The sequence below is a fragment of the Lissotriton vulgaris genome, chromosome 6, assembly GCF_964263255.1.
Source record: "Lissotriton vulgaris chromosome 6, aLisVul1.2, whole genome shotgun sequence".
Lineage (NCBI taxonomy): Eukaryota > Metazoa > Chordata > Amphibia > Caudata > Salamandridae > Lissotriton > Lissotriton vulgaris.
The window spans coordinates 1,219,162,969-1,219,178,995 of NC_141694.1; the positions used below are offsets into that span (position 1 = coordinate 1,219,162,969).

The 16,027-nt window shown below is 48.9% G+C and overlaps 1 protein-coding gene across 2 annotated transcripts in view; it reads left to right on the top strand.

Moving 5' to 3' along the window:
- The window catches only part of SNX9 (sorting nexin 9), a 798,250-nt gene that overhangs the window by 345,820 nt on the left and 436,403 nt on the right, over positions 1 to 16,027 (top strand). Inside the window, exon 5 of one of the 2 annotated variants that reach the window (XM_086927314.1) lies at positions 985 to 1,068. The exons of the other annotated variant lie outside the window; for it this stretch is intronic. Coding sequence (XP_086783440.1) covers positions 985 to 1,068 — 84 coding nt within the window. The remainder of the gene's footprint in view (positions 1 to 984; positions 1,069 to 16,027) is intronic. 2 annotated transcript variants of the gene reach the window in all.

Here is a 16,027-nt window from a genome sequence, read left to right on the forward strand (position 1 = left end):
AAAGTGCCCCAAACAAAGGAAGTTTGGAAACAGTACAGACCAAGAAGTGAGAACTAACTAGAGTGAAGCAAGACAGAAACCTCAAGGCAGGTTCATGGGGTACGACGTGGTGCTAGTAACATGAAGTTAACACGCAGTGCCTTGAGGTCCTGGACCTTAGAAGACTGAAACGCATATTCGTTTGAGACTATTAAGAAAGCGAGGCTTGGTTATTGGGGGAACGCCTGAGTGACATGGATGAGGGCACCTTGCCAATGCCGCCTTAAAGCGCAGCCGAAGCGGACTGCGCATGTGAATTTTCAGCATGCGAGGAAGGCCCCCCCCGGCTCAGTAAAAAAAACAGGAAGTGTATCGCCATTTGAAACCATTGAGAAAGCGAGGCTTGGTCATTGGGGGAAGGCCTGAGTGACATGGATGAGGGCACTGTGCCAACGCCGCCTTATTGAGGTCGCAATAAGACCTGCATTATCAGAAGCAAGAGCGCACTCGCTCATTAAAGGAAAGAAAGATGGCATCGGCCTGCCCAAATGGGCTGTCCTAAAAGTGGACAAGGTGGTAACCGAAAAGCACGATTTTCAATCGCGCGCCAGCGTTTAACATAAACAATGATGCGTGCCAATTGAAAACATGGGCGAGGGTGAAAGTCCCTCCCGAAACTGTATTGATTTCAAAAGGCCCTTGCATGGCGAGGGCAGCGCATGCGTGCTGCTATTGCCAGGCCAGACCTAAAAGGTTTTGCGTTTCAAGATTAGAGCATGGAGGTGACAGACAGTGAATGGTTCTACCTGTGTTTTTTGCATGGGCATTATTAACCGCACCGTTTGTTTGGTATGCTTGCCATTTGAGGTGCCCCTGAGGGATGAATTGACTTCTTTGCTCGGCGAGCCATAGTGCATGTTTTATTTTGTTCCTTTCTTTCTCTGTCACAACTTTCCCTTCTTCCTTTCTCTTTTCCTCATTCACTGCAAACTTCTTGCTTTTAAGGGCGAACAGTTCACTTCTCTGTCTCTGGCTCTGACTGGTAATGCAGATAGTCGCAGCCAGTCACCTTCGTCGTCTCCTGACCAGGTAATGGACAACTGTACTAACCATAGTGGGAGGCAATAAAACACTGAACTTGCTTCTTGTGTCCCTATTTCTCCTGAATCTTTAATTTGACGGTATGTGTTTGGCTCACTTTGTTTGGCAATGTAGGGTTTTGAATACAGCATCCGATATTAGACTCTCTGATGGCTGACAGATTATCTAAATTGATGTAAATTGCAACAGCAGCAACACAATGCGTGAAGATTAAAAAGGGTGAAAGTGTAGGGCAGGGATATATGATCACCAAGTGGGAACTATTGTGTTATAGATGGAGTGGGCAGACCAGACGGGGCTTGTAGTAATCATTTACGGTATGGTTATTTTATGTGTCTGTTCTGTATGCTGGCAAATGGCTAGTTTGTATTCGGCCTTATTGCTTTTAATGTTTACTATGGAACAAACTGCCTGGTTGATTTAATTTGTTTTTGTAGTAGTATTGCAATTTCAAAGGCATGTGGCAAATATATAACCTGTATTTTGCTCATAAGTAGCATGATAGCAAAATAAATGTTGATTTTTAGCTAAATCAGATTAATTGATCGCCTCATGTGGTAGATTTTATAATCATTGGACAGTGTGCAGGCCCTCTCACTTAATACTTGCTGGTCAATATTCCCTTATAATATAAAAGTTTTATACTGTAATTACCCCTTCCCCAAGTTGAATGTATTCACAGTGGTCTAAACATTGCAGACTGTGGACAGTCTGAATTCCTGTTGGGTCTGTTTACCAATGTAGGCAGACCATGTGTCCAAAATTATTGGCTCCTCTCATTCCAAGTGGGTTTTATATTTGGTAAATATCCGATAGGGTTCATATCCGTTCATAATACTGTAACACATCATTGTACAGTAAAAACCCTTTAGCAACCGTAAAACTACTCCTCTCATCCCTGAACCCTAAAGTCTCGTTATAACTCCTAAAAACTAGGTAATCCTAAAGGCTAAAATCGTCATGCGATCACAAGGAAAACCCCCAAAACTTCCCATTCAACCATATGTTTCTAACCAAACAAAACATGTTTAAATGTATGGAAACCTCAAATATAATTTAAATAATTAAACATATGTGTTTTTTAAATGTAAAAATAATGAATGTTTAAGAGTACTGTTGTATTTTTAATTGAATATATTTGTTGTCACAAACTTTATTTCAAGTTGCCCTTAAACATGTCACTTACACAACCTAATTCAGAGCACCATATCTTGTTATATTCACATAAAGCTAACAGCATGTATGTATATATATATATATTTTACACAAGGGCAACAGTGGCAGTCCCCACTGTTTAGTTATAGTTAGGACCAGGTTTCCATAGAAAATGCATGTTTTGGTTAGCTAGCAACTTTGGCACCATTTGAAGAATCTTCTTCCAAAGAGTAAGTTAATCCACTTCAGCTCTTCCTGGTAAGTTTCAGGGTGATCTGGGGTGGGGGCTGAGATAAAGGAGGCGGGGGTGTCCCAAATACCATATTGGGCAGAAAGCTAGATCTTGATCCAGAAAGGGTACTTGTTGTGATTAGATGTAAATCTGTTCAGTAGTTTTTGAAAAATGAAAGTTAATAATTTCTTAATATTTCGGGATGCAGTATGTCTGCAGAGTATTGCAACCTCGAAAGATGCTATCTGATTGGCTTGAGTGATACTCCCTTGTTGCTATAGTGATACCGCAAGGCCACACCACACAATCTGATTGACTAGTCGCAACATGAAGAAAAAGTTGCATTCACCCTTAAATGACTCAGGGATTGGTCTCTGTTTCATACAAAACAAATAAAAATAGGGAATAAGGGGCAGCCCTCGTAGGATGTCCCAGAAGGACACACCCAGGGGTCAAATTAAAAATTATTTTTTCTGTGGCACTGCGGTACTACCTTAGGACTCAGAGGGACCCCCCCCCAACCCCCTTATGTAACTTCGCTGTATTTCTGTGAGAGAAAAAAAAAGGAGCGGGTCTCGAACTACTGCAAGACCATGGTGGTTGGCCAGCAACAGGATCTTGGCTGACCATGGGGACTGCATGTGGCCAACCCCATGGTATACATGGCTAAAGACCACCACATCTTCAACAGAGCCTCAGACACCATCACACCCATGCTCTGCCACACCATCAACCGCTTCCTGGCAACCGCCTCGTTCCCTGATGACTGGAAACCCGCTGAGATCAACCCCCTCCTGAAGAAACCCTCGGCGGACGCCACCGACCTCAAAAACTACAGACCCATCTCCCTGCTCCCGTACCCAGCGAAAATCATCGAGAAAGCCATCAACAGCCAACTCGCCACATTCATCGAACAGCACAACATCCTCGACTCCTCACAATCCGGCTTCAGAAAAAAACACAGTACGGAAACCGCCCTCCTTGCCGCAACAGACGACATCCGTACCTTACTGGACAAAGGAGAAACAGTAGCCCTCATCCTCCTCAACCTCTCAGCGGTGTTCAACACAGTCTCTCACCGCATCCTAATACGCAGACTCCACGACGCAGGGATCCAAGACCAGGCCCTCGACTGGATCCGCTCCTTCCTCTCTGGCAGAACGCAACGGGTCAGACTCCCCCCCCCTTTCCTCTCAGATCCCAAACCTATCACCTGCGGAGTCCCCCTGGGGTCCTCCCTCAGCCCTACGCTCTTCAACCACTACATGGCTCCACTTACCCCCATCGTCAGAACCTACGGACTCAACATTGTGTCATACGCAGACAACACCCAACTCCTCCTCTCCCTATCCAACGAACCCAACACGGCCAAACACATCTTTCGAGAAAGCATGGAAGCCGTCGCCAAATGGATGAAAAACAGCTGCCTACAACTAAACACAAACAAAACGGAAGTACTTATCATGGGCCCAAACCCAGATGCCTAGAACGACACCTGGTGGCCCCGTGCCCTCAGAAGCCCGCCCACCCCCACGGACCACGCACGCAACCTGGGAATCATCCTGGACTCAGAGATCAAAATGGACCGCCAGATCAACTCCGTCAAGTCCTCCAGCTTCCACACCCTCCGCCTCCTACGTAAGACCTTCAAATGAATCCCCCTCATACACAGAAAGACCGTCACTCATGCCCTGGTCACCAGCAGGCTCGACTACGGCAACGCACTCTATGCTGGAATAAAAAAAAACCTCTCCTGCAAGCTACAGAACATCCAAAACGCTGCCGCAAGACTGGTCCTCAACCTGCCAAGCCTCTGCCACATATCCCTGCACCTGCGCACACTCCACTGGCTCCCCATCTAAGCTAGAGTCACCTTCGAGATGCTAACCCACAGTCACAAGGCCCTCCATGACACCGGACCAGCATACCTGAACAGTCGACTCAAAATCTACGCACCTCGAAGGACCCTATGATCAGCCCAGCTCTCCTACACCGTGGGCCCCCGCACCAGAAAGACCAGATCGGTAGGCCGCTCCTTCTCCTTCCGCGCGGCCAGTGCCTAAAATGACGTTCCGCTCCACCTCAGACAGATAACATTGCTCCCCATCTTTACAAGAAACCTCAAACCTGGCTCTTCGACAGATCCCCTTCTTGATGGACTGGAACATGCGACCCTCCCCACCCCCAGCGCCTTGAGACCCTTACGGGTGAGTAGTCGCGCTTAACAAACGCCTCCTGTGATTTGATTTGGCAAGGGGTTTTGCTGCCTGCATGGTTTGGATGCAAGAGCTAGCTGTGTACAGCCAATTGGAGTAGAGTGTTGCCTGCTGCCAGGCCCTGTAGCTAAACCCATGCCATAGGGTGGGCCTAATTATGTATGGTAATAAAACATTACTTCACATTAAAAAATGTCTAGAAATTCATAGAAAAAACACACGTTAAAGTTACATTATTGTTAGGTATGCGTATAATATTTTACTTTACATTAAACAAAAAGCCTAAGAAATGCACTGAAAACAAGCATTTGCAATGCAATCTGTCTCGTCTTTGGAACCTTATATGTATTTAGCTATGCAGCATATTAGCCTGGGTGCTGAAACATCTACTGCTCTTTAACATGGAGGGAAAGTAAGCACCAAACTGCGTGACACGCCAGGTATGGGAACACATGGAGGGAAAGTAACATAATGAGCTACCATTGGAGGCAAGAGCAAAACACTGCTACAGAGCATGGACATGATGTTGATAAGGAAATAAAAACTGCTTAAATATCATGCGAGGTCCTTTGTCACCAGGAAATTGATATCTGCATAGAAGAATAAAAGGATAATTTTGGAGCATTGAAACCACATGAGATTTGGTTTGTTTTTACATAACTATTCACAGTGAAACCTGGTTTTGAAATAGGGTGCAGTTGAGGGACATATACATTTTCACAGACAAATGGAATACTAGTGAAACTAAACAACCAATGGCAAAAATGCAAGGGGGAACCTATGCTTGCCTGTTTATTTCAAATTGCATACATGAAATTAAAGGACCAATAATCTTTCTTTGACGAGCAAAGCAATCAAAACAACGCAATTTTATACATGACACAAATGTGGTAATAGACATGTGGAAATGCCAACACAGACTGGGATTTTGGAGCAGACCACCTCAGGAGAGTGATAGTTGGTTAGACTGAACACAAGCATTATCCAGTGGCAATACATATCAATCAAACACAGCATCACTGTAGTGAAATTCTATATTTTAGACTTGTAAAATCATCCCCCAGAAGGGGCTAGTGAGAACAAAGTACGACGCAAAAGAACATAATCTGAATTAATAGATAACAAACCTTAACCCAAAGGCATGAACGATACACAGTAACTAACAAATGTTTTAAGTGTAAAATACACACTGATTGCACACTCAGCATTAAGAGAACAAAGATTGGTTAACCTGAGTGAAATTGGAATTTTGTGTGCAATGGTAGAAATAAAATAAATCCTTTAAATAATCTAGAAATCTATTACTGTTCAAGCATCGTGGATTCACTCGGAGGAAGTTGGGAGACGGATTCTAGGGTGCGGGTATGCGGAATGCGGGAAAGATTTTGGGCTTAAAAGGACACGTGTACGATCTGAGAATTGGAGGACAAAGGGAGAGGAGGGAAATTGTGAAGAGGAAGAGGGAGCAATTAAAGGGGTCGTCCGTTGTAGAGAAAAAAAGCATTTCTCTTTACCCCGTCGTAATATCACCAGTAAGGTATGTTCCAGCATTCACCATTGGTATGTTTAAGGAGTGTCGGGTAATTAATGGCTCGCTGGGGACCAAACTGTCTAAGTAATTCAGTCTGTGCCAAGGGGCATCAGTGGGGTGAACCGCCCGCTGAAGCATGAAAACGTCTAATGCGATTGCATAAACAAGTATATCCTACACCTAATTTTATGAAACACAGACAAGGGCAATGCATTAGTAAAGATCTTGTTGCTTGACGTGAATGTCAGAAAATCTGTATCCATGGCGGAAGGGATAAAACTCTGAATAGCAATCGATAAAATAATACGCATCACTGTCCATTTAACAAAAGATGTGAAGTAATCAAGCAAGATAAACTGTTAAATCGACTGATGAAATCGAATACGCTTAAAGAGGAAGGAAAACACGCTCTCACAGGGTTGTTTCAGACATGTGTAATTGAAGAACTAAAATACCTGATTGAAACACAGACAGACACCAGGAGGGCCTGGAGGCGCAGAATACTCCGCCTCAGAATGTAAACAAACAATCGACAACATGCAACTAGAGCTACCAATCATAAGAGCAGACCAAAATAATATGAACACCAGGATTGACACAGCGGAATAGAGAATCAGCGACATCGAGGACGCCAACACGCAATCTAGCAGAGCCCTACTGTCGGTCTCCAAAGCCACCAGCAGCCTACAGAAACAGCTGGCTGAACAAGACGACCGCACAAGAAGAGGCAACATAAGACTTCTTGGTGTACCAGAAGGGGAAGAGGACAAACCCGGATCCTGCTCAGCCCTCCTACAGGAGCTCATCCCACACATCACGGGTCTCAGCTTTGACAGACACTTCGAACAAGACAAGGCCTATCGCGTACCAGCGATGAAACTCCAAAGCGCACGGGCCCCCCGCCCGATTATTTGCAGACGCAGCAGACGGAGGCCATATTTGCAGTGGCCAGGAAAAAACCAAATACTAAAGTGGAAAGACAGCAAAATAATAATCACACAAGACTTTTCGCGCTAAACAGTTGAAACCAGGAAAGGCTTTCTAGCTCTGAGAGACAGCATGAGGAATGACAATATCACTTTCAGCTTTGCAGGCCCGGCAAGACTGAGAATCGTGGACAAGGGGCACACCATTATTTTCGACGACCAGGGCGACCTGAGAAGACACCTGCGTGGCCCATCGGGGGAGGACATGGAGTCACAACGCTCAGAGACCACGAAGAGAAGAGCATCATCGGACAATACGAGTGCAACGGACCAGGCCTGCAAAGGACAATAAGCATGCACACAAGAGATCTCAAGCACATGATCAACGTTTCTACCTCAAGTAACATTCTACCTCAATGTATAGCTTTTATCTAGAACATGAACTCACTAAGAAGACGTTCCTCAGTCCCGGGGTGGACCCGGTCACTAACTCAGCGAACTGACACTACCTCAAGGTAGCACGCCTACCTCAGCCACCCTGGGACGTGAGGAGCCCAACGCGGCATCATCTCCCGCACGGATCAAATGGATATCCTTTACTGATGATCCCGGGTCAAGCCCGGGGCCAAGACCGTACATATCTCAGAAACCCTCGGGGGGAGGAGTGGGGGGAGGGAACTTTGTTGTCGCACGCCCAATTTTCGAAATGCGGGGGAAGGGAGGGAGGGGGGTGGGGGGCTGGGGAGGCAGGGGGGTAGGCCAGTACAGACCATATATTCCTTTTTCTTTTTCTTTCTTTCTCTACTTCTTACACTATCAACTGACACACATTTCCAGCCATCACGCATCGCAGACCGTCCAGATGGGACACGCAGGGAGGTACTAGGAGAGGGGTGGATGGACCAAATACATGGGAATCAACCCCTTATAGACCGCGTCAAACAAGAACGATAAGATATACTTACCATGGCAACACACAGTAACCCCCAACTACTCTCAGACCTGAAAATAACCTCACTCAATGTCAAAGAGCTCAACCACCCAATAAAGAGGAGGAAGATAATGAACTATCTAACCAAACTAAAAAGCGACATATATGTCCTGCAGGAAACTTTCCGAAGAGGACACACAACGCCTAAAGGGGAACTGGGTTGGGCTTACCCTGTGCTCGCCAGCCATTCAAAAAAAAGAGGAGTAGTAACGCTAATAAATAAGAAAGCGAGACTGACCCTACTCGAGCATCAGGCGGACGAGGACGGACGCCTGCTAATAACCAGTCTGAAGCGTGGGGAGGAAACTATACACATAGCCAACATCTATGGCCCAAACACGGAGGACGAGTCCTTCTGGGGAGAAGTGAGAGACAAAATCGGCAGTCTCCCCCAAGAGGAGCTGCTGATAGTAGCAGGGGACCGTAACCAGGTATTGGACCAAACACTAGACAAGACACCCACAAAGGACCAGCCACCAAACACAGTCCCAACAAACACTTACGAACCTATGCACCAAACTCCATCTCAAAGATCCAGGGAGACTCCAAAACCGAGACGCCAGAGACTACACCTTCTACTCCCACCCCCATAACTCGTATAGCAGGATCGACTACATCCTGATGTCAGCCACCCACACCCACCTCATAGAACACACAGAGATTGCACCAAGAACAGTGTCAGACCACTCCCTCATCAGCTTAACACTTAGCGGTCGCCACAACGAACAAACTAGCTGTAGATGGAGATTCAATAGCGATGTCATTAAGGATCCAACCAATGCAGCAGCCATAGAGGAAGCCCTCAAGGACTATCTAGAAATTAACGACAAGCCAGACATAGACAAGGGAGTACTCTGGGATGCTGTGAAGGCCACAATAAGCGGAAATATAATAAGCATCAAGGCTAAAATGAACAGGGACAGGAACAAAACAATAGCAGATCTAGAGGGACAGATCAAAGACCTGGAGATGCACCACAGTGTCAACCTAGCCGACAGGAACACACTAACGACCCTGATAAGGAAAACATACGAACTCAATAAGATTCTAAGCGAGAGAGCAGGCACATGAATCAACAGGTAGAAAGCCATAAATCTCTGTTCAGCAAATAAAGCAGGCAAAGCCCTGGCCTCTTACCTTAAAAGCAAGCAAAGACAACACTCCATAGCAGCCATGACTGACGCCAACAAGAAAGCTCAAATAGCTAACAAAGAGATTTTCAGAGTTTTCAAAGAATTCTATGAGGAACTATACAAAAAGGACAAAGATCTCACCCCCGATGGGGGGCAGCCCTCCTGGGCAAGCTTAACCTACCCAAACGAACAGAGTCACAATGTGTATCGCTAGAGTCAGAAATAACAGGGGCAGAAATAGATATGGCAGTAGCTGCCCTAAAGGATAACAAAGCACCGGGGCCGGACGGCTACACAGCCAAATTTTACAAACACTTCCTCCCCAAAATTAGAAACACACTGAAAGAGGTTTTTACACACCGCATCAGAGAAGGGAAAATGACAAACTCAATGGCAGAGGCGAACATCATAGTCATCCCCAAAGAAGGCAAAGACACGCAATTTCCGCAGAACTATAGACCCATCTCCCTAATTAACGTAGACTGCAAAATATACGCAAAAATACTAGCGGGAAGACTCAAAGCACATCTTCCAAACCTCATACACAAAACGCAAGTAAGCTACCTTAAAAACAGACTATCCCAAGACAACACAAGACTCCTCTGCTGTTAGAAGGGGCGGTCCCAGAGGCCAGGCTATGTCCACCCGACAGCTCTGTGACCCACCTCACCTGCCGATAATGCAGAGTCTTAACGAGAGGTCCTTACCAGGGAGGACTTCGAGTATCGAATCGTACACACTGAGAACACACCACACTTACGAACGGACACCACTCCGTAGGTTTTCAGTAACAAGTTCTTTATGAACAGAAAAAGGAATCAGCACTCTTATTTACAAGCGATCGAGGGATCGTAAAGTCTCAGAGATTCGGGTAAGGGAAGCGGGATAGTCTTAGTCTTTCGGCCAGTACGAAGCGTACCCAGCGCACAGCTCTCAATCCTCGAGCCGGGGGGATACGGGAGATGATAGTGGTACTGGATGTCCTACTCACTTCAGGTCGATTAAGTTCGGGTTGGTAGCGTCGAAGGTCCAGCCGGACCAGAGTACTCCTCAAGCCGCGACGAAGTCAGCAGGGCTCGATCCGGGGTATAGTTCTTGAGGAGCCGCGACCACGTCAGCAGGGCTCAGGAGGTTCGATGAAGATCTTGAAGGTTCGAGATCGAGCCGCAACGAGGTCAGCAGGGCTCCGATGTTCCAGTTCCGTAGTTACAAGGATGAGCCGCGACAGCGTCAGCAGGGCACGAAGAGTCACAAAGATTAGTTTTCCCCAAGGGTCCGCCACGATCAGATCAGCAGGGCTTTCTTGTCCAGGATACAACTGCCCACTAATTCTTGGGCGGGCCTTGATATAGTCCAGTGACCCTTTGATGTCCGGGACCCTCGCAGGCGGAGGTCTTAGGCCTTGGGGGCTGGTCGTTGGTGAGGTCCGGCGGTAGGCCCTTTGATCTCTTTGAAGATGCGTCCGGGAATTCCCAGACGCCCAGCAGGGTCTGGAGCCAGCACTCGGGGAGGCCAAAGGTGCGATCGAATCCGGCTCCCAGGGGAAGGCCAGAGGTGTGACAGAGACCAGTCTCTCAGGGGAGGCCGGAGGTGCAATCGAAACTCCCTGTCTTATCTCACTCGGGGAGCCCTCACCCTCCCAGCTGGGGCTGGCGCGTCTGGAGCCTAAGTTTCGCTGGGGCTGGGGTCATGCTAGGCCCAGGGAGTCAGGGATCTTGGGAAGGGAAAATGGCTGCCGGTGGGCCTATGGGGCTTTACAGGTTCTGGCGCGCAGGGCCGGGAAGGAGTACGGGGGCATGCCGGGGCTGGTCGTCGGCGTTTGGGCAGACATGGATAGGACGACCAGGGGTTTCTGGGTGCAGGGCTAGGCGTACGGGGTGCTGAGGACGGGGGAACCACGTCACGAGGCCAGGTCCAACACGCATCCCCACAGCTGAAAGGCGGAGAGAACTACCCATCCCCTTGGGGGTTCTCTTCACTGAGGCGGAAGAATCGGGACAGGCCGTCTGCGTTGGCGTGGTGAACACCAGGCCGGTGCTCAACAGTGAAATCCATCCCCTGGAGGGAGATGGACCATCACAACAATTTGGGGTTCTCCCCTCTCATTTGCATTAGCCACCGTAGGGGTCGGTGGTCGGTTTGGACCCGGAAGTGAGTACCGAACAGGTAGGGCCTCAGCTTCTTCGGGGCCCAAACCACCGCGAAGGCCTCCCGGTAGATGGTACTCCACCATTGCTCTCGAGGGAGTAGCCTCCGGCTAATGAAGGCCACTGGCTGATCCAGACCTTTCTCATTCATCTGGGACAGGACGGCTCCGATGCCATGCTCGGACGCGTGCATTTGGACCACGAACTCTCGGGAGTAGTGGGGGCCTGTAACACGGGGGCAGTACACATGGCGTGTTTCAATGCTTCGAACGCCTCTTGGCAGGCGGGGGTCCAGCTATCTTTCTTCGGCTGGTTTTTGGAGATTAACTCTGTGAGGGGAACTACGATGCTGCCATACCCCTTTATGAACCTTCTGAAGAATCCCGTGAGCCCTAGGAACGCCCGCACCTCCATCTGGGTGGTGGGAGCCTCCCAGGCCACGATTGCATCGAACTTGGGTTGGAGGGGTGCTACGAGGCCGCTCTCGACCTGGTGCCCCAGGTAGACCACGGACCCTTGTCCGATTTGACATTTGCTGGCTTTGATGGTGAGACCCGCCCTCTGCAGGGCTACCAAGACCTCCCGGAGGTGGAGGAGATGTTCGGTCCAGTGGGAGCTGAATACCGCAATATCGTCCAGATACACGGCACTGAATTCCTCCAACCCAGCCAGTACCTGGTTAACCAGCCTCTGAAAGGTGGCGGGGGCGTTTTTCATTCCGAAGGGCATCACCCGGAAATGGTAGCGACCATCCGGGGTGGAGAAGGCGGATCTCCCTCTGGCTCCCTCTGTCAGGGCAATCTGCCAGTATCCGCTGGTCAAGTCGAAGGTGCTGAGGTAGCGAGCAGACCCTAGGCGGTCAATGAGCTCGTCTGCTCGGGGAATGGGGTGGGCGTCGGTTCTGGTGACTGCGTTGAGCCTGCGGTAGTCCACACAGAACCTCAGCTTGGGAACAGCGCCGGGGGCGGCGGCCTTCGGAACCAGGACCTCGGGGCTGGCCCACGGGCTGTCGGAGGCTTCAACCACCCCCAGGGCAAGCATCTTTGAGACTTCTGCCTTGATGCAGGCTCGGACTCAGTCGGGGACGCGGTAGACTCTGTGCCGTACTGGAGGGCTGTCCGGGACGAGCGAGAAAAGGTCAGTGAACTGTCCCAGTAGCTGACAACAGTCCTCGCGCTGCTCGGGGGTGAGGGAGGAGAGACTCACTCCCTCTACGGAGCCATCTTTTTCTTTCGCACACAGGAGATCGGGAGAGGCTCCGTGTCCTCCTCTGCTGCGTCGTCGGTGGCGAGGAGCAAACTCAACTCGGACCGCACGAAGTGGGGTTTAAGGCGGTTTACATGAAGGACCCGCAAGGGGTTCCTGGGGGACTGCACATCGATGAGGTAGGTAACCTGGCTCTTACGTTCTACCACCTTGAAGGGCCCTGTCCACTTGTCTTGCAAGGCACAGGGTTCCACAGGGGCCATCACCCAGACCTGTTGTTCGGGCTGAAACTCGACCAGAGTGGCATTCTGTTCATACCACCTTTTCATCTCTTCTTGACTGGACTCAAGGTTTGCCTCTGCCAGCTCTCGGAACTTCCGAGTCTGGTTTCGGAGGGCCATAATGTATCAAAACACATCTGGAGGGGGGGGTCCAGAGACGCCGTCTCCCATCCTTCCTTGACCAGGCTGAGGGGCCTCCGGACGGGGTGCCCATATAGCAGCTCGAAAGGGCTAAACCCCAAGGACTTCTGGGGAACTTCTCAGTAAGTGAACAGGAGGCAGGGAAGGAGGACATCCCACTTGCGCCTCAGGGGCTCCTCGAGGGTCATAATCATTCCCTTGAGGGTATGGTTGAACTGCTCAACCAGGCCGTTACCTTGGGGATGGTATGGGGTGGTGAACTTGTACGTCACCCCACACTGTTGCCAGAGGGACTTCATGTACTTGGAGATGAAGTTCGTCCCTCGGTCGCTCACTACTTCTCGCGGGAATCTCACCCGGGAGAAGATTCCCATGAGGGCCCGCCCCACTACGGGGGCCATCACCGTTCGGAGGGGAATGGCCTCGGGATATCGGGTGGCATGGTCTACCAGGACAAGGATGAACCGGTGGCCTAAGGACGTCCGGGGGTCAAGGGGCCCCACAATATCTATTCCCACCCGTTCAAAGGGGGTACTGACCACGGGGAAGGGTTGGAGGGAAGCCTTGTGCCTCCCTCCGCTCTTTCCGCTGGCCTGACATGTGGGGCGGGACTTGCAGTGGGCCTCCACATCGGAGCGCTGAAGGACTGGGCTAAATTAAGGCCCAGCGGTGCCAGGGCACAACACCTGAAACATTCGTGGGGATACCTGTTCCGGCGTACAAATTACAGAGACACAGGACACTTCCTTCGGCGTCAAAGATCAGCATTTATTTACTGCAGGGACACAGAAATCGCTAGAAGTACAACGGAGTGTATGTTCAGAGAGTCTGCTTCGAATTGCAAAAGTGGATCGCTCCTTTTATACACATTTTCGCCATTGCACAACATACGAACAAAAGGTTACAACTCAGTTCTCACAGTAAACTTCTAAAGGGTCGCATTCATGTTTTCAGAAGCCCGGAACATAATTACAGTAGCATTGCCGGTTCCCAACTGTAAAAGCACGCTATCCCACCATTAGGCACATTCCATTCTGGTTGCAAACGAGCGAAGAGAAGGGACAGAAACAGGTGCAAGGAAAACAAAGACAGACAACAGATTGAAAAGAGTGTGGGGGCAATATCGGAAGCATGATCACAGGATCAAAGGATTCGAGCCTAGCGCATGCAATGCTGAAACAATAGACCGGCACGGCAAGATGAGCCTCGAGCGGAGCCATCTGCCTTTGCCGTGTCATTCCCTAGTCATAAAGGCACACTCAAAGAAATATGCATCTTCCGCAAGAGCTTGGGAGTCCCAGGGTCATCAGGCGGACATTGTTCGTTCGCCGGCTACGTGAGGGCAAGAAACAAAATGGATGCCGTATCTAAAATGGAACCCGAGGGTTCAGATGAAGAAACCCGTAAATAAGACGAACCCTTCTAAGTAGTGTAGCGAAAACACATACACCCACTAAACTCGTCATTTGCGGTTCGTAGATACCAAACTCATCCATATTCGATCAAGCCCAAAACGTCATTACGATTCTCACGGAACCTCAGCCGCTCCTTTTGCCCTCATGTAGGCAAGCACTAATCGATATCAGAATCAATCTCGATATTCATCAGATCGTTCAGATGTTGCTGGAACATTATCTTATCCATCAATGTCTCTCTGGTAACAGATGGCCTTTTTATACAAGTTGTAGCACAGAGGCTACATAAGGCAGGACCACACTGTACGCAAAGACAACACGTGAACAGAAACGTCACAACAACCCCTACAATCATCAGAATTTTCCAACCCCAAGTCGACATCAGACCCCAAAACCATCCTAGAAGCGTCCAATCACCTTCGTCCACGTGTATGGACTCGGAGATTTTATGCAACTTCGAGATGGCTTGATAAACAGTTGGAGCATTATCAGGTATGAAAATACAGCAGCTCGAATGGATCACCTTGCACACACCACCTCTGTCTGCGAGTACAACATCTAGAACCATACGGTTCTGTAACGTCATAAGCCTATCCGCTTGAAGCTCTGCTGTCAGGTTACCTAGAGCACTTGCAGTTATATTAGCAGTCGATTCTACCAGACGAGTCAACTGTCTCAGGTTCCTACTATTGACCATAGGTCCCCAAAACGGTAGGAAACCCTTAAAGAAGTCTCCTGCTTCTTGACCGGCAGTGTCCTCTTTGCTAATAACGCCTCTCACAACTCTAGTCTTGTGATAATCTGAGGCGACTGTAAAAGTCGGTGGCAAAAGATTCGCGATATAACAGGTGCCCGAAAAATCACGGGGCAACCACGTATAAGCGCGGTCATAACAGACAAAATAAGTACCCTTGGCAGTCAAAAATACAGGGGAAGAGAGCATCGGTAAAACGTATGTCTCAGTACAAGCACTCTTCCCAAGTTGAGCTCTCGGATTTCGACCAAGACCTTGCAGACAAAAATGACCTAGGTGGGGTACGATCCAGATTGGAGACAAGCTTTTAAGCTGTCTATCACCCACTGACATACTATACTCGGCCTCACTCAAATCCTTGTAGGCTCGGACCTCTTCCTCTGGAATAAGCGATGTATCAAAAATATCTCTATCCAGATCAGCAATCGCTATCGCTAACGACTTGTGCTTCGGGCCAGGACCAAGGTCTGTGGAGCGTGGCTCTCGACGGGGGTAGGAATCTAGTGCACTACGGAACATGATTTTGAATGCTCGAGCTGACCCCTGGGAGCTATAGGGAAGAACCAAATACGCAATACCCTTATCCATGGTATGTGGCATTAACCCACACACCCAACAGTTAGTAGTGTTCATCACCAACTGATGCTGATGCAGAAGTTGGACAAAGGAATTGTTCAGAAATTCCGCACGTCTAACCTGTTCATGTTGGGGCAGAAGATGAAAGGAATGTGGAGAAATAGTGGGAACGAGAACAAAATTCAGATCATGAGAAGAGGAGGTAGGTGAAGTGGAAGGTAATAGCAACTGAATCCCAAAATA